Source organism: Alosa sapidissima, chromosome 6 (assembly GCF_018492685.1).
Source record: "Alosa sapidissima isolate fAloSap1 chromosome 6, fAloSap1.pri, whole genome shotgun sequence".
In the NCBI taxonomy this organism is placed as follows: domain Eukaryota; kingdom Metazoa; phylum Chordata; class Actinopteri; order Clupeiformes; family Clupeidae; genus Alosa; species Alosa sapidissima.
The window spans coordinates 15072237-15096352 of NC_055962.1; the positions used below are offsets into that span (position 1 = coordinate 15072237).

At 39.8% G+C, this 24116-nt stretch overlaps 1 protein-coding gene across 2 annotated transcripts in view; it reads right to left on the minus strand.

Moving 5' to 3' along the window:
• Positions 1–13016: 13016 nt before the first annotated feature.
• rhag (Rh associated glycoprotein) overlaps positions 13017–24116 on the minus strand; it is a 28458-nt gene continuing 17358 nt past the window's right edge. Inside the window, exons 1-10 of one of the 2 annotated variants that reach the window (XM_042094292.1) lie at positions 23732–24034; positions 18877–19060; positions 18169–18319; positions 17757–17904; positions 16816–16982; positions 16420–16557; positions 15920–16041; positions 15010–15083; positions 14588–14661; positions 13017–14002 (exon numbers count right to left, since the gene is read on the minus strand). In XM_042094292.1, coding sequence (XP_041950226.1) covers positions 13928–14002; positions 14588–14661; positions 15010–15083; positions 15920–16041; positions 16420–16557; positions 16816–16982; positions 17757–17904; positions 18169–18319; positions 18877–19060; positions 23732–23909 — 1311 coding nt within the window. In that variant the 5' untranslated portion in view covers positions 23910–24034 and the 3' untranslated portion in view covers positions 13017–13927. Of the gene's footprint in view, positions 14003–14587; positions 14662–15009; positions 15084–15919; positions 16042–16419; positions 16558–16815; positions 16983–17756; positions 17905–18168; positions 18320–18876; positions 19061–23731; positions 24035–24116 lie in introns of those variants that run through there. The other variant, XM_042094291.1, reaches the window with a different exon arrangement.

Consider the following 24116-nt stretch of genomic DNA (forward strand, 5'->3'; position numbering starts at 1 on the left):
ATTTGATCACACACAATTAAGCAATATTTCCTAATCTGGAAAATGTTACGTTTTTTCCGGCCACCGGTTCATTAATACTCTAGGCTACCATTCATTTGTGCCGCAAATGATCAGACGTGTGACAGAAGCATGGGCATAGACTGTAACTTCGCTGATCCGCGGATAGCAATCTCATCGGAGAGGAGGCCCTAACGCTGCAGATAACAGACAGAGAAAGGCACAGAACACAGTTGCATGTACAGTGTAGCCATGGGTCTGGTGAATATAGCCTACCAAATGCAGATGGCTACAAGCTCACGCTTTGCCTGGTCGAGACTAAAAGCTTATGTTTCTAAGAATGCACGTAGCGCTCCAGAATCTTTGGTTGCAAACGTGTTTGTCAGAGAGAAAAAAAAAAACGGATCATAAAATGTATCGTAAAAAGGAACGATGGTGTTGTAGAAATGTAGCTGAGTAAAAGTACAGATCATTGCTGTAAAATGTAACGAAGTAAAAGTCAAAAGTATGCACTATGCATTTTACTTAAGTAAATATGTGGAAAATTTACTTAAGTACAGTAACGAAGTATTTGTACTTCGTTACATTCCACCACTGGTTAGCGATATGAGACAGAAATATAGACACAACGAGTTAATTTGATGAATAGGTTACGTGCCTACTTGGTCTAGATCGGCAAAAGGTGAAGCAAATACAGACCTTATCAGTAGGCTATAGCAAAGGCTAATGTGAATAACCAAAAGAGTTAAATGTCTCCTAAACTGGGCTGTGCAAAACGTTTAACTCTTTAATTATTCACATTTAACTCTTTAATTATTCACATTAGCCTTTGCTATTAACGTTTTTCATGTGACGTATTCTAGGTTCTATAGCTTTGTTTACATCCAGCTGGTAGGCAAGGGACAAGTTGAACCCATTGAACATCGTTGTCTGCAGCTGCCTCTCAGTAGGCTACATCTCTGTATTTCAGCAATGTCAACATTTCAGGCATCAATAAAGGTGATGAAACGTTATCCCGATGAAACGTTATAAACGATGAAACGTTGTTCAATATTTGATAGCCTGTCATTATGGGAGAACCTGCATGTAGCCTAATGGTAGCCTAACTTTTTTTCTCTGTTCAAAACTCGGTTTACACGAAGACGATAGACTTTCTTAGAAGCTGTGAAATTTGACCAGAAAGGAACATGTCTTCCTTCTGAAAGCTGACACAAAATCTTACATGACTGAAGCAGTAGCCTAGGTTCAACAGTGGTGTTTGGGGTTGCTGTGTTAAGTTGTGTTTGATCGCTAAACAATTAGGATCAAATCAGTTTATTTTGACATATGGGAGTTAGCCTAAGTGACCTGTAACGTTAGCCTATAGCACATAAGCCTATTCTGTTTTCATTTATTAGCATTTGTTGTGATTATATAATCAAATGACACTCATGATAACTTGAAATAGAAGGACAGAAGATAGGTGATTGATGTCCACAAGCACGAATTTCACGAGACAAATTAGAACAAACTGTTCCGGTAAAAATAATCTTGCCATGTTTAAAATGCTGCACTTTTCCCCTTCATAGCCTATCTCTGGCAATTCATTTTAGGATGACTGTAGATAGTTGTATTTTAGCCTACGTCTTCGTAGACAGTAGGCTACACCATTAGGCTATCTTGAGAATAAAAGACTTCACAGCTGCTAACGATCATCCTCCACAACCACGAGGATAGGTAGGCTAAACGGTCGTTCGTCGCCTTTTTGCTTCTTATTGTAAAACCAACTGTTAGGGCCTACACAAGTGGTCGGCATCCCAGTCAATATTTGATATTAATATTTCAATTTTGAAGCTATTTGTAACTATGTGTAGCCTATGCAACCCGACTGTTGTAGGCTTGCCTACCACTCTCTGCAGTGCCTTGCCTACCATTCTTGCCTACCACTCTAGTTGTAAACAAACGGTCACATGACATTATGACGTAGGTGCAAAACCTTACTGATCTTTGCTATACTGATCTTGCTCAGAGACAAAATCAGTGTTGATTGACATGTCTTTAAGAAACGTTCAGTGACCTGATCTGAAGTAGCCTGTGCCTATAGGGTAGGCTACAGTTTAACATGTAGTGTGAACACTATTCACACAACACAACTTTATTGGTTGGTTAAACAAACTAACTAGCACAATGCCACAATCTGTAAGTAGGCTGCAGGATAACACTTGTTATGAAACAGTGTGCCCTCCACAACACACCCACCACCCTCTCCCCCAACATTATAAATCAATTGCACCATATTGCTATGTAGCATAGTAATGTTATACACCATTTGAAAGCTTGGACACTTGGGAATCCATATATGACAACCTTTTTCATGTACAATCTGTATAGTGCTTTACATTGTCAGATTAATTTTACTATGTCTCAATTAAATTGTATCAAATTGCCCTCCTCCCCCCCGGTGCTTCCCTACCTTCTAGCTGCAGTGTGTATCCTTATCAATAAGATAGATGCAGCAAATTGGGTATTGAAATAGTCACAGGAATCCATATTTTTATCCATTGTTTTATCCAATATTTGTTGTGCAGATGTATAATCCATCTTATCCACACCCATTGAACCAACAAAGAAAGTGCAAAGACATTTCTGTAATTCTTTTAAAATTATTCCATAGTGTAGTCATTCCATCAGAACCTCTGACAAACAATCCAAATAGTCCAGAAACCACACAGTAAGGCTTTTATTGTCAGTATGCATTTTGGCCAAAAGTCCTATGGGGAGTTTCCATTGGGCATTTTACAAAACGCATGAGCATACCTTAGCAAATAATGGTCTAAATGACTCATTTTTCATTTTATTTTGATCTACTTTTGCACACGGCTTCACAAGACCTGGTCTAGACACAAAAATGCCCATTCCATTGGAAGTTAAAACATCGGGCTATTGGCACAATTGTTAGCGCGCTCGCCTCCCGATCCGAGGTGCTGCTGTTCGCGGGTTCGAGTCCGGGCGTGTGCAGGGCTGAATCGCGCAGGTTCAACACAACGCAGGTTACATATGTGAGAGGATATATTCTGAAAAGTTTGTGTGAGAGCATTTCAGTGAAACAGGAAGGCATTTCAGCAGGAACATATTTTAACAGTGTATGAGCTTTTTAAACTTCATCAACAACAAATATGTATTGTTTTAACGTGGTCATACAAGTTTATTATAGCTAAATAAAACTGACATTTAGAGGATCAAAATTATCCTCAATTAGAGAGACAAATGGAAATTCACTTTGACGTCATTTTAAGTATATGAAACGTATAAGTAGTATAAGTATATACACTCTTTTGATCCCGTGAGGGAAATTTGGTCTCTGCATTTATCCCAGTCCGTGAATTAGTGAAACACACTCGGCACACAGTGAACACACAGTGAGGTGAAGCACACACTAATCCCGGCGCAGTGAGCTGCCTGCTACAACAGCGGCCCTCCGGTTACAGGTCCGGAGTGCTAACTTACGGACCATGGCTTACCCTAACGTAATTTTGATGGAATGAAATGTACATTTAAGCTTGCAACACATTTGGTATTTTGTATCAATTGGACTCATACATAGTTCATGATTAGATCATGGTTATGATCTGTCCTGCATAATGATAATGGTCACATGATTCAGCAGTATCCCTGAACACTGACCACCATGACTTATTTATAACAAGGTAGTCTTTATTGTATGTAGCATTACAGTATGTAACATGTTTATGACATGTTTATGTCAGTAACCTCCGTCGTTGACTTTATCTCTGATCTTCAGCAGGTTTTAGGGAAGATACATTTTCACAGTTAAACTTGGATTAGATTTACATGGAATGGAAGATGATTCTAGATATAACTGCAAAATGATCCATTAATTTTGAATTTCTATTGTATATCAGATGAATTCTATAATGTCTTTTTATAATATTTTTATAATATTTCAAGACCCTAAATAAAACCAATACAAAAAGTGTGTGTGTGTGTGAGCATACATAACTCTAATAATTGCATCATGTTTTGATCTGACTCATCTCAGTGGCCATCATCAAGGCGCTAGTCTGTTAATTATTCTTCACACATACAAATGCATTTGAAAATTGCATCACCTGTGCATGCAGCCATGTTCAGCAGATGTGTTTGTGTGTATTCCTGAGTGTGAAAACAAATCTCTTTTGGCCTTTCTTAAATTATCATTATTAAGGGTGTCAGAAAGGTACTGATCCCGACGGACCTACTCTTTTTCCCTGCTGATGATTAGTCTGGGTAGAGAGAGAGGATCAGAGAAGTCATGTTAGACCTGTGAAGAAAGGGACCATGGCCATATGCATGTACATCTACTCACTGGCCTCTTTTAACCCTTAAAGGTCTGAGTTTTTGAACATTCTAACATAAAATACAGCAATTCAAGGTTCTAAAATTCTATGTTGAATTCAATGAACCCAGATATTCTAGAATGTTAATTTTCTAACATTCTTGTCACACCGGTGTGACGGTACACCTTTAATGTTTCTTGATGCTTCATTAATATTTTATAAATCTGCTATGGTTAAGGCAAATACTCACAAATGCAGCTTGTTTAAAAACATTATACCAATTTGTTATTTATAAATTTTTGGTGAAGACAAGGCAAAACAAAACCAGTCGCTTTGCGCACAGTGCTATTTTGAGAAAATCCACGATAAACATACAGGTTAAAATGTTGAATTTAATGTTTTCGCATAATTCGACAGTATACAGTCTACACTTTCATATTGTGCACAAATGTAACGGAAAAAAACATATATTTTGACTGTTAAACCCTGACTTTATTTAGGTGAAGATTCAACACATTAGCGTGACAATTTACTTAAAAACGTGATTTTCCCCTCTTCTGGCGTATTGTGACGGAAGAACCATGCTTTGGATCTTAGCGATACTTTTTGCAATACCCTCGATATACATATCGTTGGAAAGCTTAGTTTATGGTCGTTCATGTGAGCACTCTGGTTTCGTCTTGCAGGGTCACAGAGTCACTGGATGAAAAGATGTTCTTTAAAGCCCATATGAGCCCAATGGATGATTCCTCTCTCCCTGGTTCCTAATATTTAACGTAACCTTTCAGTGTGTGTATTATCATTTTGTACTAATATCATTATAAAGGAAACTGTTCTCATAATCTACCAATAAGATAATCATGATCATCACAAAGCAATAATAAAAAGTATTAAGCTACTGATTATATGTTATGATATCAGCATTTGTGCCTCCAACTCCGTCCAACCAGGGGTAAAGCAGTGACTCCTCCTTGGTCCTTGTGTTCTGGGGTTGGGACCCTGGAGCACATTCTCAGCTGCTGCCCAGAAACCAGCTAGACAGACCATGCCCTTTGTTGAGGCAGGAGAGAAGCCCAGACCGCACCAAAGGGCAGACATAGTGCTCCAGTCAATAACAGCAAGACAGGTAATTCTGGAGCTCACAGTCCTCTGGCAGGACCGGATGGAAGAGGTGATAGAGAGGAAGCAAGCCAGGTATGCTGACCTGGCAGACGAGGTGGAGGACATGGTGCCGCCCATTGAGGGCATACCATCTCCTAGACATCATAGGTGCCTACAAAAGGAAGGCCATTAGACACTGCAAAGAGGCAGAAGAAAAGGCCTCAAGATGGTTGTGGTTAAAGAGGAGCAAACCGTGGAGAGGTGCTACTCAGACACAAGTCAGATAATATTACTAGTATTATGAAAAGCATGACCCAGGTAAAGAAATGGTCTTTCGAGCTCGGCAGGCTCTCTGTTGATCAGGCCTAATTGATTGATTATATATAAAGGAATAAAATATAACAGCTTGCTATGTTCATCAAAAACATGTATCCTCCTCCTCATCATCAGCCACATCATTATCCTCAGCATCATCATCAACCCAACCCCCCAAAAATCTCAAAGCACAAGATACAACTCAGCTCCAAACTCTACTGGTCTCTAAGCATAACCCTCTTTAAGAAAACCCATGTGAAAACACTGTTAGCTGCATGATTATCTCAGTGTTCTTGCAGGCTCATGTAAACATAAATGAAAATTGGTGACACTAACTAAGGCAGTGTTTCTCAAACTTTTTCAGACCAAGGACCACTTAACCAATTAAAAAAACCTCACGAACCACCTAGCTAAAAAAAAGAGTAGACCTACTTCAACAGTATAATAACACTATGCCTACTCACTGAACCACCTTGCTTATTGTCTTTGCAGAACTGTTTAGATTTACAAGTTGGTTCAATATTGCAAACAACTCATCTATATTATATTTTACCACGTCTGCTCGCGGACCACTTGGGATAGCTTGCGGACAAGCAGTGGTCCCCGGACCACACTTTGAAAAACACTGCACTAAGGCATCCCATGTGTTAATTTGCCTCATTGGTACAGTACTTAGGCACTTGATCTTACAGAATTCTGTTGGATAAATTCATTGCTGTGGCAAAACATGCCAGTTCAACGTAATAACAATGTGTTTGAAGGAAAAACATGAGCTTGTTTAACATGTTTTGTGGTTTAGTAACTGTGACAAACCCTCTTCTCCTTTTATGCATACTCTATGTGATTCAATTAGAAAAATGGATTGCTTGATTGGAATTACTATTTGAACACAATAATGTTCCATTCAAAACTAGTTTCATGTAATTGTAATGCAATATGGATAAATTGGACAGCCCTGGCTTTTCCTTTTTTACAGTGTAGGCCATTATGCCCATAAAAACATAAAGATGAATCTTGACCCATGAATGCTTTCCTAGGGTTGTAGGTAATTAGCTTTAGCAGACGTTTGACATGTTTCACACCTGTAATTGGGGATGAGCTCTACTGGTACCCCTGATATCCCCAAGGACTCCTGGCAATTAAAGGTGTTGGCAAACAAACCCTCACTCTACATGATGTAATGTGTTGCTGCACTTATCATATCAACTGATATCATATGAGTTTGTCAACAATATGACTCCCCTTGGTGATTGTGATGACAGGTTACCTGCTGCAAAGGTTAAATTAGTAATGTAACCTTTATTGACGTGTGTCTCAGCAGTGTTTTGTTTGTGTGTGTGTGTTGTTTGAATGTGTGATGTTTTTAACCACCTTAAAAATGTATCCAAATAAGCTACAAAATACAGCAGCCAAAAATGAATCAAAATAAAATACTGTATTTTTGTATTTTCACAATTCTACAAAATACTTGCGCTTACTTTGCTTACTTACTTTTTTTTGTCTATCCCTTCACTTGTACACTACCTGGAAAAAACACTGAAAGCAAGAGACAGCAGAGTTGCGACGGTTCCGTGTGAATTTCCTGCTACTTGAAAACAAAGATGAATGCTGCTGTTGGCGAACAGCGCAACTAGAGTTAAGCTTGTTTTAAGTTGCCAAAAGTTTGATCAACTAGCTCCGCTGGTGGCAAAACCTACGACGGAGTATTAGGGCCACAGGATATTTTTGCCATGACGAGATTAAACTCGACAAGTTGACTTTAAAGTCGCCATGTCGACATTAAACTCCGACCGATCCAAAGTAGGTAGCCTAACCGGGACGATTAAAAAGGAGGACGAATGAAACATTCCAGTTTATTTCGAGTGCAACAGCGATACATAGGCCTACATCATGTGGACAAAAGAACATATTAACCTCCATTGCTCAGCCAAATTCCTGTTAGGCCTACGTCCTTTTATCAGGGAGTTACAGGGATAAATGCGATGGTCAAAAGTAAACTTCATTAGCGGTTTATTTATTTACTGTAGGCCTATTATTAAAGAGTGTTTTTCATCTAAAGGTTCGACTTCATGCTTATGCACTAGACTAGGCATACTGTAAGTGCTCTCCCCAATCCCAGACTTTCACTTTGAATGTTTGTAATGGATGCAAAACAGCCAGCTATTGCTGAATGTCTATAGAGGGACGAATGAACATGTCCTCCCGACCAGGCAACCCCATGTATTCTAAGTAAATGCACACATATCCATGTTTATAGCTTACTATATTGTATGTAGGTGAGACATGGAAAAGCATTTTTAGAAAAAATAGTTTTGCCATGTTAACCATATGGAGAGTGACGGGCTGGATCATGAAGGGCAGTTTTTTGGATGTGCGGTGGCCTTACCCACGTAAAAACAGAGTGAAATAACATTTTGTTTTATAGAAACATTATATAATTGGAAACATGTATTATTCTACCTATATAAATGAATGACATAGTGCATGGTATTTCCATAACCGCGAGATATGCACTTCACGATGACGGCAATGAGTAGCAGACAAGACGCAATCTATCTGAATCTATCTGCAATCTAGAAATCTATCTGAAATAACACCCATTTGAAGTAGGCCTATTATTCATGACACATATATTGTGTGTTAGTGTTGCATCATGAGAACTGCGCCTATTGCATTCTACTGTTGTAACTTAGTGACTTTTAAGTAACTTAAAAGTAATGCAATAGTAGTGTAATGCCTTACAATTCAGAGACATATTATAATGTAACAAATTACTTGAAATGACAGTAATAAGTAATGCATAATACATTATGATTTTGAACTTGCCCAACACTGTTAGTGTAGGCTACATAGCTTAAACTGTAGGCTATGTTTAAACTGTATTTCGAGTTTAATGTCGGCATGTTGAAGTCGACATGTCGAGATTAAAGTAGGCCTAGATATGATATTTCAACTTTATTTTTCGAAATGTCGAGTTTAATGTCGACATGGCGACTTTAAAGTCGACACGTCGAGATTAAAGTTGACATGACATTTCAACTTTATTCTCGAAATGTCGAGTTTAATGTCGACATGTCGACTTTAAAGTCAACATGTCGAGTTTAATCTCGCCATGGCAAAAAAAAATTTTTCTTTATGTGTGGCCCTAATACTCCGTCGTACAAAACACATGGGGCTCATGAGTTGTAGTGCTATCGGAATACGATGGAATTTGAAAGACAACCATTTATCCCGCCCCTCGAATCTTTATGTGGGTCTGGCTCGTCAGGCTATCCAAATGGATGATTTATTTAGACATTTAAATTAGGTAGCATTTTAACCTTTTAAGTTATTTAACACCATCACTACCACACATATGGTAGTTTTATCACAGTTGAATAATTTTGTATACCTGAAACTGGTCTGTGCACAACCTCTATCAATGTAAATACCAAAAAAAAGTAGGCCTAAAAATAAAAATTCACATTATAATACCATCCAATCACTTATCCACTTAGAAGCCAATAATTATGACATTATCAATCATTTATTATTTAAGTTGGTTGGAAATTCCAAGAGGTTGGAAATGTCCTTGTTTGATTTAGGAAATTATCTTGTCAAGTCACCATAGCACTGAAATATTTCACAGGTCAGAGAATATAGACAAATTTAAAGTCTAGAAAAAACTGTAAAACAGAAAAAAGAAAGGAAAATAGCAAACTCAAGTGTTGCGATCTAAGCTTGTGAAGTCCTTGTGCTGTCCGTATGTGAGCAAAGGAGTGTGTAACCTTAGCTAGTCGTGTCTCATCAGTTGATGCCTTTAAGCACAACTAACTTCTCAAACAGTGTTGCATTCAGGCGACGCCTGTGGGGCCTGTTAATCAGTCCAGCAAAGCGCCCTACTGGAGCAGATCGAGGGGCTTGACCATGCAAGGGTGCCACAAAAAGATAGAGACAGAGATTTTGAGCTTTATAGATAGTTAGATAGATGTCATCACAGTGTTTCACAGAAAGTATTTTACAGTATTTTGAAAATGCACAACACTGAAGGCATTTTCATCATCTCAATAAAATACAAATTACAAAATAGTATTTTGTATTTGAAATGTACATACATGTATTAGAAATACTGCCCATCCCTGTGTACATGTTATGTATACAAATGTGTCTGCAAAAAACCTTTAATGGCTTCCTTCAAGATCTTGAGACCATATGGAAATCCTGTCTGGATATACATTTTACCTGCATTTTTAGAAACCCCATTTGCTTTTGATGCTTCCCTTTAGCCAATATTTCACATTTGATCATAATCTTATGCAATTGTAAAAGAAGTTACTGGTTGGCCCATACTACTACTTTTGGCCAGGCCTAACAAAGACCAAGTTAGTAAATTGAGTTCAAGAAATTCCTCACCTGGTTCAGCACCACATGAAGGCCCTCAGCAGCATGACCTGTAGATGTTCTGTAGTGGATGTCACAGGCCATGCATTATGTCACACACATACTTTGTGCAGGCAATTAATGGACCTGCTTTTTCTTTTTAAGTATTTACCTGGTTTAATTTCTAAATCACCATGTTTCTGTTTTCTTTCTTTCTAAAAACCTTTCTATGCTTTCTTTTTAGCATTATTGGCTAAAATTATTGCTGCCAGGTTACCTTACTATTGCTCTATACATTGCTTATAGCAAAGTTTATTTTATATTCTCATCTACCATTCATTCTTTATTATATCCATTACATTTTGATATTTTGCACACTTAAGGGGAGGAAGGGAAAGAAGAGGGCGTTTGGGGGTGGGGGTTGCCATGGCGCAAGTGGCCACCGTGTCTGTACCAATAGTGGGATGGGCCCCACTAGTGGGGAATAGGGACGTGATGAGTGTGGCGCAACAAACAGAGGGAAATTTGTCTTTTTATTTATACCTTTATCAATACCTTTCTTTATTGACAATACTGGTCATATTCTCAAAACAAATCAACCACATACAAACAAATGAGTTATTGATAGGCCTACATATAAATTAAAACATCAGAACCAGGGCATCAGGAGGAAAATATAATGTGGAACCACTGTGTGACCAACATAACAAAAACAAAAAAACATAAGGGTAGGCTATATTTTGTAATGGAGGTGTCATAGCAAGATTTGTTTGTATATCAAGAGAATGTGCGCTCATTTTGGTAAATCGTGATAATTTTACTAAATTATGTGCTCATTTTAGTAAATCATGTTCTAATTTGTATTAAATTGTGTGTTCATTTACGAATTCATGTGCTCATTTTACAAAATTGTGCTCTCATTTTAATTAAATGATTTGCTTGGGAAGCACAACAGACAGTTTGATAAAGCTGGAAAGTTAGACTATTCACACATTAGATGCTCCCCTTGATCAGTAAGTCAGAAGCCAAACATTGATAAAATACAAATAACAAAGTGATTTTGATATATTCAAAGAGACAGACTGTAGCCGCCTTTTTGAAAATGTTCCCAATCCCTATGTACTCAACCTGACAGCCTGCTGCACATAATGTTAAGCCGTTTAGCTCTTACGGTTCAATTTTGTGAATAATAAGGGCCACCTAAAGAGTATTTCACCTAAGGCGAACGGCACTTCTGATGCACTCTGAGCAGGCCTTATTGCTTGTAAAACAGCCATAGGAAGTTGCTGTTCGGGTAGGAACACTGCCGGATATTTAGTTCATTTAGGATTGTGCTTCTCAACTGTAGGAGGACGCCGAGAGCAAATTTTCTTGAGTGCTGCTTTAAGTTGTAGCTTGTTTCCTACCTTAGTAAAATGAGTACACATTTCAGTAAAATGAGCGCACGCTTTAGCAAAATAACTGCATGTATTAGTTTCACTTTACATTAGTCAAATAACACCCCTGGACTCTGTGATTTTGTGTTTAATTTAGGTTACCCTACCATTAGCCTATTCTACCATTTCCCTGATTGACTGATTTGTGGTTGTTAGACTTGCACATGCACACTTGTGTTTGTTGTTATATTTTTATTCAATGGGTGCAGAGAGCCTCACTGTTTTGGCAATTGCTATTACTTGGGTGCAAATGGACACTCTGTTCAGAAAATCAGCATATCTTAATGGTTCTGAAGTCCCTGAGGTGGGTTGATGAGCAATTGAAGAGTTGTATTTCCTCTGTCTGGGTATTTCCTCCGTCTGGACAGTAGATGGAGCCAACATGCCTCTGGTTGCTTGCTATTCATTGCAAGCCATTGAATGGGTTGTATAAAGCAAGCATGCATTATTAAAGCTATTTTCTGCTTCTGTAATGCAGACACTATTAATAATGTGCGTTTGACTGTTTTATTTTTTAGGTTGAAGTGACACAATTATGTTTATTCAAATTCACCCTTTACTAGCATTTTATGTTGGATACAGTAAAGACACATAGGCATTTAGTTATTGTATAAAAGCAAGTTTATAAATGACAGTATTCAATACATTCATACAAAGTGTGATACATAGAAAGTGTGATCAAATCTCATTTGAACATAAACATGTATGGCTAAGCCTTTGAAAAATAAAGTTGAAACCTTACTGGTGCATTACACTTTAGCTCTAAGACACACATCCTCTATGTTAGCATTTATTGTAGCATCTACTAATCTAAATACCTAGGATCTAACCTATCTGTAGTCTGGTCAGTTTGTCCCTGTTCTCCGCTGGGGCATTTAGGCTATAGCTCTTATACTTGTACAGAGTAAGTTGTAAGTGTGCAGTCTTGACATCGCTCCACTGATGAAACAACAGAAAGCCTTGGTACCACTAGTCAGAAGGAGATGCTGGGAGAACTAGAAGCAGACTATATCGTTATGTATACACATACATGCTGTATATTTACAACAAAAAAAGATTTAAGTCAAATAAACTAAGGAAAACAAAAAATTGAGAGTGTGAACAGGTACACCTAATAGCTGTGTGAATCTATCCTAGCCCATCGTGCGGTCTGTCTCTATCCGAGGTTAGAAGCCTGAGGCCGGATATCAACAAGGCTCTATGGGCTCCAGTGTGAATGCCTGACCTGGTAAAATAAATAAATATGACTACACTGTGCTACTTTAGAACAATTGCATAAACAACTTTGTGTAAAATGTTGAAGGTATGTTGAAACAGAAGTAATTTGGACTAATGGCTTTATAGTGCATGGAATATATGAGGATGTATATCGATCACACTAATATACTTATAAAGTATACTTTCATGCATATTATGAGTAAAGAGAAAGTACATATTACTTCTATTTTGTTTCATTTAAATGCAAGTAACAATGAAGACAGTTGTTCCAAAATATCACAACATAAGAATATTTATTGTTTGAACCAGGCTGTGCTTGCCTGTGAAGACCAGAGGCGAGCGTGATGTTAGTGTGATAGAAGACGGCTGCTGGACTAAAGACCAGCAAACCTCTGCCTCACTCTATCCTGAGTTATTTATCCATCGTACATTCTCAGTAAAAGCACAGGTGACAACCCTAAAGTAACCCCGTCAGAGTGTCTCTGCCTCTCTCCATAGGAAAGCTCCTAAAAGTTGTGTCCAGAGCAGTCAGGTCAATAACCTTTACTAAGAATGTAAAAAAAGCTTATTGCAAAGGAACAAATAAATCCATGATTGCTCTGATATATTTGTGGTTGTGTACATGTACTGTATGGGAGTTGGTGTTGACAGTTTAATGTGCACAATTAATCATCAGCTTTACTGGTGCCATCACCAATCACAGCCATACATATTCCTGCTTTAATAGCATTCTGTATCGTGGAATGTTTTCACACAGAATGTTCCTGTTATTGTTATAATGTTCATAGACCCTCTGCTTACTGTTATAATTACTAAGGTGTGGGGTAAACAAAAAACTAAATGCAAATCACTGTAAGACCTCTTTAGAATATCTCATTGATAACACACACTAGGTGCATTTTCTGAAGCATGTTCACCCAGCCAAAAAACTTTGGTTGGTGTGTGTGTGTGTGCGTTCACTAAGGATGAATTCATGTTGACATAATGAAAAATGGTGCTTTTTGGTTTGAATCATGCCAGTGCATGACTATACAATTTGAATCTAAAAATGAAAAGCCTTGCTCAAAACATGCCTGTCAAAACACTCAGAACTTCTATTGCTTCAGTCAGGAACTGCTCTAAATCCACCTGGTGACTATCATGCCTAACTCACAACCATGAAGTGTGTGATATCTGTACTCGACCCTAAGGTTCTGTCTTATTTTTGGAATGATCTCCGTGGGCCAGACTTTCCTCGTTGTCATCCTCCTCCTCAGGAACCTGTCGAGAAATCACCATTTAGTAGTAGTAGTAGTAGTAGTAGTAGTAGTAGTAGTAGTAGTAAGGGACCATGTACAATTTTAAAAATAAATGTCATTTGATATCTTGTACCAGAGTTAGCCTTAGGCCAATTTACATCAACAGTCCCCAGTCACAAAGCTGATTACGGGGCTGTGTTCTCGCAGAGACGTGAACTCTTGTGTGTAATGTTTTTTAATATATATTCATAAGGAATGTTGGGTATAGCATATGATTTATTTGATTTTATTTAATGAGGAAATAAGTAGTCAAACATCTGCCAACACGGACATGTCAAATGATATAAATATAGATGTGATTAGCTGTGATTGCTGTACCCCCTGCTCATTGCCATGCACTGTATTTAACTATTGTTGTGTGTTGCGAATGTTCTGGCACCAAATGGCTGCATCAACCACGTGGTCGCTAACACATTTTAAAAGTATAAATAACTAGCACTGGCAGAACAGAAATCAAATGTGATGTCTAATACACCATGCTACTTTTCATTAATGTTACAGTACAAGATATCGTAACATTCGTCAACACTCATGGCAATACACCTACCTCCCAGTAGATGGAGTCATCAAAGCAATTCTGGTCTGGAGGCTGACTCCAGAATGGAAGCTTCATTATAAGGCCTGATATGAGGGGATAAAGATTATTTTAGAATTAAATATCATTTGTTAATACTATTACACTATGTGTCTCGTTTTTCAGTAATATTGAATTTCATCAAGAATATTATATGTCCATACATGTTGTACATGTAGTATTGTACAAAAGTTCTTGACAATAACCATCAACATCATACACTTGCTTGCATCTGTAACCTGTTTAAATATTGACGGACCGCATGGCATAGCACAGCAAAGCACTGAGTAGCCTACAGTAATAAATATACAATAATAAATAAACAATAATTCACAGTGATGAAGAGGCTTTGAGTTGGTATCATGAGGAGGAATGCGAGGTGATCTCCCACCCACCTGTGATGGCTCCACCAACCAGGGCGAATCCCAGAGAGGAGGCCAGGCCTGCAGCCTGCTTGGTGGGATCCCCACTGATGACAGAAAAACATACAGATATTGAATTAGAATAAATGCATTTAAATATAAAATGTATAAGAGACAAATACACGTACTGTAAGTCGCTTTGGACAAAACCGTGTGTCAAATACCATTAACATAAACTTCAACAAATACTTGAACTGGAGTTGTGGAGCTGCATTCCCAAAGTGATCACTTAATCAGCGATATCTCTCGAAGGTCTCATTGAAGTCGAAACATGGGTTTTATGGCATGCTTATCGTCTGAGGTGTATGAACTTGAGACCCATTACAATACTGCACTTGGCTGGCAAGGAATAGACTGGCAATGCTGTGATAGCCCTACAGGGTAACATTCACACAGAAACCACATAATGTGTTCTAATATCTTCTTATCTGGAGGATCATGGCAAAGCAATTCATAATCAAATTGCGGAGGTACAGTACGATACTGTTGCAGTCGGTGAATACTCTACTTTGCAGTGTTGCTATTGCTTATATTAAACATATTGTGGTGTAATTGTAACTTGATAAATTAGGTTGTATTTTTGATTGAAAGGCCCAGACTTATGCAATGTTCTTACAAATAAAAAATGAATTATGACTATAAAACATACATGATGTACACACAATTAAACCTTTACACACTGACTTTAGGCAACAATGATATGCTGATATTCATAATTTCATTAGTTATGCTTACAAAGCGTGCCTCTTTGAAAGTATTTTTAATGTCGTTATTTGACTACCTTATACCTTTATTGTACCTTGTAAGTCACTTTGGAGAAAAGCATCAGCTAAATGTAAATGTCTAGGATCTCAGTCTGAAGTATCTTATCATGAGGTCTCACCCTTGAAGCTTGCCAAGAGCCGTTGCCACGATTCCAGCCAGGCCGCCAAGGATGCCAGGCATGCCGTGCAGGTTGTGGACGCCGCAGGTGTCCTGGATGCCCAGGCTTGATGCCAGAATGGGCTGGAAGGGAAATTACATCATAAAAATGAGGATTCCACCAGACAGCACGCGTTCTGTTGCAAGGCATCTTGTTGCTACTATAATATAGCCTAGCAATGTCTAGCTCCCCTGAATGTGAATGAGCATACAGTATGATATTTGCCTATAGGTGTTTGTGATGTTTGTAAATTGAGGCAAATAGAGTGATGCACTGCACTGGTCAGCAGCAATCATCTACACAATGAAAGGGAGGTGTGTTTCATATAGTAACTGGATTACATGTGTGTGTACAGTATATGTCTGAAAAGTGGTCTCGGTTCTCAGTTATATTTTGAAGAGATGCACTGGGGTTTTGCCACACTAACAGCAATACTTCTTGGGGGTCTATTTGTGACTTACAGTGAGGAACTTGAAGCCAAGCGTGGAGATGATGCCAGCCAGAAGGCCGATCACCATGGCACCAAATGGGCCAATGGTCATATTGGCACAAGTTCCCACAGCAACACCTCCAGCAAGGGTGGCATTCTGAATGTGCACCTGGACAAAAGACAAAAAAAAAAAAAAGGTCAGTCAAACTACCGGTAATCAAAAGTGTAGAATGTCCTTAAACTTTTCTGTAGAGTTTTATTTTTAAAACTACATTGATAGTTTAAACATGATCAGAATGCCCCCCTTTTTTACTGTAAATGTGCATTCACACACAAATTAGGACAGTTGAAGAAATTCCCTGTGGAAATGCAGAAATCAAGAAATCAAAGCCGTTATTTGCTGATGGTATTGAGATGGGAGGCTCACCATGTCGAGTTTTCCATTATGCTCCACCAGGCTGGAGGTGGCGTAGGCCGAGAGAGCACATGCAGCCAGGGAGAAGTAAGTGTTGGTGATGGCCACGAGTTGGGGGAAGCCAGGCTCAGCAATGGCAGAGTTGAAACTGGGCCAGAACATCCACAGGTAGACCGTACCTGAGAGGATCAAACAGTTCATCACCATGAATTAGCTGGCTGGATCATACATGCTGTCATACTCTTGGTTACCCACCTGACCAAAATAGAGCTCATGGTGATAATAATAATAATAATAATAATAGATAAAGTATCTATCTATCTATCTATCTATCTATCTATCTATCTATCTATCTATCTATCTATCTATCTATCTATCTATCTATTAATAACAAAAGGAGGAGTTGGTGGAGGGGGTTTAGAGGCCGGTGATCTCAACCTGAACTGGTCATGGTGCATACTTCACACATGAAATTCATGGGGTTCAGTTCACAAGTTTGGATTAAATGTTTTTCCCACATGTATGATGGGAACTGTTTCAATTGATGCAAGTGTGTTAAATTCAATGACCACTAGGGGGCATCATTGTCCATGTGTTGACTTGAGTACAGTTATTACTTTCAGTCAAAGGGCTCTCAAAGAATGCTGTCTCTTGTGGAATAGTAGAATACTGTGTAGTCCGGTTCATGTATAACTGCTAGATGTTGGATATGTAGCAATATTGCATTGATAAACAAATTACAAGATTGTTGTTCATTTGGCACACATACAGTACTGTATAAGAGGATCATGAAGATGGAAATCTAGTGGTAAAAAATAGCTTAATATTAAGTTATGGTCCCCATGTCCTGTGACAGCTTGGGTTCGAACACTCCCCACACCTATGACTGACTATTTTAAGGGCATTACACACTGGAGAGGGCAGACATAAGGGTGAGCGAGCATCGGCCATACCGATCATGGCGAACATGTCAGAGTGGTACACAGAGCCGTCGTTCTCGTGGCCGTTCCTCAGAGCAGGGCGGTACAGCATGCGGGCCGCAGCCAGGCCAAAGTAGGCACCAAAGGCATGGATGGTCATAGATGCTCCAATATCAGAGGCCTGAGAGAGAAAGAAAGAAAGAAAGAAAGAAAGAAAGAAAGAAAGAAAGAAAGAAATGGGTGGATGAGGATAAATTACATGCAAAAAGTAGAAAAATGGCACGTAAATAGAACATTAAAGTCTAATGACTGTTGGAAAAACATGGTAATTAAACAAAACAACACCCAAAACAATGCACACAACATATAACACCACAGCATGTAAAACATAAACCACTGTACCAAACAACATACTAGACAAAGACAAAATGAAACCATTACTCACTTTCAAGATTTCCACAACGATGTGCTCATTGATGGCAAAGGTGGTAATCTCCAGCAGGGTCATGATGAGAAGCTGCACAGGGCTGGTTTTTCCCAAGACCGCTCCAAAGGAGATGAGCACCGTGGCCGTGCTGAAGTCAGCGTTGATCATGCTACATGGTAGAAGAGGAGGAAGACAGAGACAATGTTAGACAGGGGAAGCAAACAGTCAAACAAACCACCAAGCGGTCTGTCAAAGTGGATGTTTGAGTCTAAGATCTCTTGGGTGTTTGTATTTCACTGTGAATCCAAATAAAACATCATTGAGCGTATACGTTCACAGCAAATTATTTCTGCACGAGGACATTTATAATCGTTGTTGAATTCATTTAATTTTTGTTAAGCAGTGATTTATGTTTCAACTCTTAAGTAGTGGATTTACTTGGACCCTCTTAAGAAATGACAGTAAGACCAGGGGCCCTCATTTAAATTGTGAGTAACAAGCAAAGTTCTTGTGCATGAACTACAGCGGTCATGTGGCACGTGGGAACATTGAACTGACTCATCAATATCTGCAGTTAAGCTGTTGCTCATGACATTAGATTTGCAGATTGATTTTGCCTAGTTATCAAATTGGCTTTAGTTGGACTTAAGATTTTGTGCTTTGACCATTATTTAAATTAGGGCCCTGCATGTCAACTGTTTTGTTTAATGTTGGAGTCTCACTCACTTGACGATGCCCACTTTGATCTTGCCGTCCTCCATGTGCCAGAAGTTCTGCAGCAGCAGCCCCCACTGAAGGCCGAAGGCGGCCAGGAGCAGGTTGATGCCCACGCTGCTGAAGCCATAGCGCTTCAGGAAGGTCATCAGGAAGCCAAAACCGATGAAGATCATCACATGGACATCCTGGAACACTATATGAGAGAGAGAGAGAGAGAGAGAGAGAGAGCATGAGAATAGAGTTGAGAGAGTGATATCACTTGGGGAACTCTGGGAAGTCTTTCTTGTGTCATTCTTCTTGTTAAAGAATGATACAGTTGGGGATTACTTTCAGAGTGATTTTGAGAATAATAAAAAGCTAACAACCAATCAAAATCTATCAAATTTTAGCCATCACACCCATCAACACGAGGAAAGACTTTCCTTATCGTGTGTGGACGCTTTCTTTGTTAAAGTTATAGTTATCTTTCCTGGTGTGAATGACCCTTTCCTCTGTGCCCTTGATTTATACAATTAATTCATGCACAATTAATCCAAAACACGACACAGGATTTTACATTTCTAACAGTAATTCAGTTCTGCTGTTAGAAGTGATCTACACAATTACTGTACAGAACTGGAGAATCTAATAGTAGATACATATAGTAATGTAATCATATTTTCTTTACCTAATGTCATAATGTTTGGGGTGACAATCTAAGGAGGTCACATCGCCAAGTAATACCAATTACTGTTTCACTATTATTGGAAAATTACCATACTTGTGCACCCACATCCCTCAAACATGAAACCTATTTCCATGTAATTGAGGGGTAAATACATTTTTAATTGCATAGCACATACTGACTAGAAACATTTGCAATCAGTGTCTTAGACAGATTACATTTCAAGAGAAATCCAATGACATGACACGGAAAGAGGAAACGCACTACATCTTTAAACAGCTACAAACTGATCCAATCTCCTCACACTTATTTACACTTTACACAGGTTCTTATCAAGGTGACGTTGTGGAAACAGTCGGCCTTCTTCGATTGACAGCAATGACAAAGTCGGGCAGGAGAGGACGCAGACGGAGCCAGCCTGGGGCAGACGTGGCACTTAGGGCCTCATCAAAGGCCCAAGCCGCTGGCTCCACGGACAGCAGGATATGGATCTCAATCAGCGTTCCAGATTGGGATCAGGGGCCCACGGGATCCATAATGGTGGTGTGTGTGTGTGTGTGCGCGCGCATGTTTCTTTATGTATCTGTGGTGGCATGCGTGGTATAGATCTGTGTGTGTGTGTATATCTGTTGTGGTGTGTGTGGTATGGATTTGTGTGTGTGTGTGTGTGTGCGTGCGTGCATGCATGCGAGAGAGAGTGAGTGTGTGTGTGTGTGTGTGTGTGTGTGTGCATGGGTACTTGAAATGGGGTGGTGGGGGGGATGGCTGCTTCTCCCAGAAGAGACTCCACCACCAATAACTGAGACAAGGTCTAGCATCTACGTCAGTCCATTTCAGAGCTGCAGAGAGGGTCTCATCTGTCATCCGCAGTTCTCTGGGATCAAACAAAAGGTGTGTCCAGGCCTTTACGGGAATATAGAGGAAACAGATGAAGCCGTAAACCCATTCATCTCTCTGCATGGCTACCTCACCGGGCATCTGGAAAGCCCATCAAGGTGTGACTGCCCGGGGAGAACAATCGTATCGCCCGGTGTCCTGGCTGACCCCCCCCATTGTTGGGATCAGAATTGTGGGGACAAGGTATGGAATTAGTCAGCGGGAGGCAGGACTAACGCCCTACAAATCTGATTTTCTTGTTTTATTTTTGATGCGTTTTTAAAATAGGAAGGAAAGAGCTATATCAGAGAGGGTTGAAGCGGAGTAGTAATCAAGGATCTTTGTCTATATCCATCAATCTAATCTCCTCTTGGGAGTTGCGTGTGTGTGTGTGCGCTCGTGTGCATGTCTGTGTGTGCGTGTGTGTGTGTGCGTGTGTATTTGCGTGTATCCGTGTGCATGTGTTTCCATGATGATCAGTTTGTGGACTTGTGGTCATGCTCCATGCAACACCCATATCTCTCTCTCAACACTTGAGGCCATCTTCCTCCCCATAGGGATTGTCCATCTCTCCCTGTATGGATGATGTTGATAGAGACTCAGCCTAAACAGGAAGAAGGGCTCCTTTAAACAGATCCAACTTGTCCTGCTACTACAACTCACATTTACAAATTCCTGCCTTATCAGTAGCATCTCTTATGCAATAACTGTAGCAATGATGGCACGTTTTGATTCTTTGAAGCAAATGTGGGAAATTCACTTTAGTATCACATTTTGTTGAGATTCACTCTGACCAATTAAAATTTTGAAGCGTGCTGTACACACAAATAGTTTTGCAACTATTTTTTCTTTATTTTATTACTGAAATGGCACTTTGTCTCATGCCAGACTCCCAGAAGAGGTATGGATTTTCTTTGCCAGATGGTTTCAAAGGAGCCGCCATGTCAACATTATCTCTTTCTAGGCCTTCACCTTTGACTTAACCTGATGCATGCTGCTGTATGATCCCCTCGTGACAGGACAGAGGGGGCAGGGTGTGTGTGTGTGTGTGTGTGTGGGGGGGGGGGGGGGGGGGTGGTGATTTATCAAAGAGTGTGTAGGGGGGTAACTAACATTCTTTAGCTTGCAACAGAGAAGGAATTCCTAGTTGTCATTTTGGCAAAACTACCAGCTATGCCTATTTGGTTTCTTGGTGCAACTGCCACACAATTCCAACAGCTTAGACAATGTAGAAATAATGAGAAAATGCCAATCAATCAGCATGCAAGGCATGCATGCACAAAGAGAGGACATAGCCCATGAAATGGCCGGGACATACTCCCAGTGGTATGGGCTGTGTAGACCGCAGATTATGCACGGTTGATTTTGGACTCAGTTGTTTCCCATGCAACCAAGGCATGGAGTTATGGCTTCTGGTTGTTCCCACTGAACTTCTTTGGGTCCCTTCATGAAGCCCAGACGTAAATCCAGCGTTGAGCATTGTGAGCTTTAATTACTTCAATCCAGCATTGAGCATTGTGAGCTTTAATTAGCTGAGGTGTAACACCAGCAGATAACATCTGAATAATGTTCCAAGTCCTTTTTTTCTGGTTGTTGTTGAAGTTTATATGGAAGTGTTTGAATGTTTTTCTCATCTGTAGAACAACTCAATTATAATCTCAGCGTTAATTTCTCCCCTGACAATGATTGGACACTTTGTTCCCCGTTTTCTTTTTTTTCCCCCCCATTCACTGCCCTTCATATATTTTCTTTTCTTTGAAGTAGTAATTGCCGTGGTCTGGAAGGCTCTGCGTAGATTACCAATACTTTTGCATGGCATGGCATGCCACAAAAAATTCCCACACAATCTCTCAGTCGCGTTGTGTTTGTTTTCCCTGGTCTTTACCATGCTATAGAACACCCAAAGGGTCAAAGGCAAGCATGATCCCGAGACGAAAACATGAAGCGTAGTGAAGGAAAACCTCATCAGTGACAATCTAATATATGTTCCACCCCACCACACAGACACACACACCCATGCATGCACTCATATTTGCACTTAACATGCACCAAACACACACACACACAAATACAGACCTCACACACACACATGCATGGACGCTCCAAGCCATAATTATATACTCACACAATTAGCCCATGTATGCATGGAATTTTTTTAACTTGATTAACATATAGATCAATGAGCCTCTATGCAAAACAAACACTTTTTACCCTTGAGGAAAGCTCAAGAAAAACCTGTGCCTGTACTTAGCTTATTTGTTCTGCATCTTTATGAACCCTACTTGTTTGCAAGTAGAACCCCCCCCCCCCCCCCCCCCCCCCCCAAAGGAAAAAAAATCATTGGTCAGCAATCTGTTTTATGCATGAGTTTTCACACTGCTAGATGACTGCAAGGTGAAATACTGGACCAAAGTTTAGCTTGTGTCCATTGATCCCACGCCCTAGCAACAGTTCCTAGTCCAACTGTACCCTACCATACATACACTGAGATGACGGTGAAGAATCTGTTTAATACCAAACTCATGAGGGTGAGCTTTAACAGCAAAAAAGGCCCCTTTTATAACTTCATGAAATGCAGTTATTTTCATGTGGGCTCTGTAGATATGAAAGGATTACGGTTGCAGCAGGGTGGGGACCCATGACGAGCTCTGCAAATTGCCATGCGAGATAACAGACTGACCAGAGTTTACATTCATTCAGAGTTAGGAAACTTTCCTCTTCATCAATCTATCTTGATTTTTCAACAGATTGCCGTCTTTGGTCCTCTCTTTCCCTTTCTCACTCTTACTTTTTCCCAGAATCCTTTGTGGAAGTGTTTTAAGACATTTGAATGACCTTGTGATACGGTAGATTTAAACAGCCCTTAGCAGCTCCAGATTAAAGTGCAATTTTTCTGTGAGACTCCTCACTTATCTACTCTCTCTCACACACACACACACACACACACACACACACACATATATAGCCAGAGACTACCCAAATTATTTTGACATAATATATGGACAGAAAGTATCCCAGCAACTCACATCCATGCATATCATTTAGCTTCCAGATACAACTGACCAGATAAACACACCATTCCATGTCTTGTGGTAGAACATTTAAAAAAAAAAAAAAAAAGATGGGAGTTATTGGTCTCTGCACATCTGAACATCTCAAAACACCTCTCCCTGCTTGGACAACTGGGCTTACTGACAAAGAGTGGAGATGCTCCAAACTCACTTTTTTTTACACTGTTAGCAAAAATCTCAAGAAGAACAGGGCGCACGCTGGGATGACCCTTTGTGACCTGAGCAGTGTGGAGAGGAGTGTGTGGTTACTTACTGGGGTACAGGCTCAGGGGGTTACTGTCATGTTCCGTCTTGTTGCTGTGGTCATCATGATGCGAGGACTTGCCGTCATCGTAAACCACAAACACGGCATAGAGGATGATGGTGATAAACTCCAGGATCAGTGCAAGAATGGGGAACTTGAACCTCATGTTGGTGGCGTACGCTGGCATAGTCAGTCCTCTCTCTCAACTCTCTGGGCTATATCTCTTTCTCTCCCTCTCTCTCTCTCCGTTTGGCACTCCCTAGCTCCAGTGCTATCTCTCCTTGGTCAGGGGCCCTGCGTTGTGTGACAAGGGGGCCAAGCCACTAGGGCCTGGTTTTAAGAGGAGCACAGGTTCTGGCATGGGCCAATCGAAGCCAAGAGAGGCGCAGGCTAG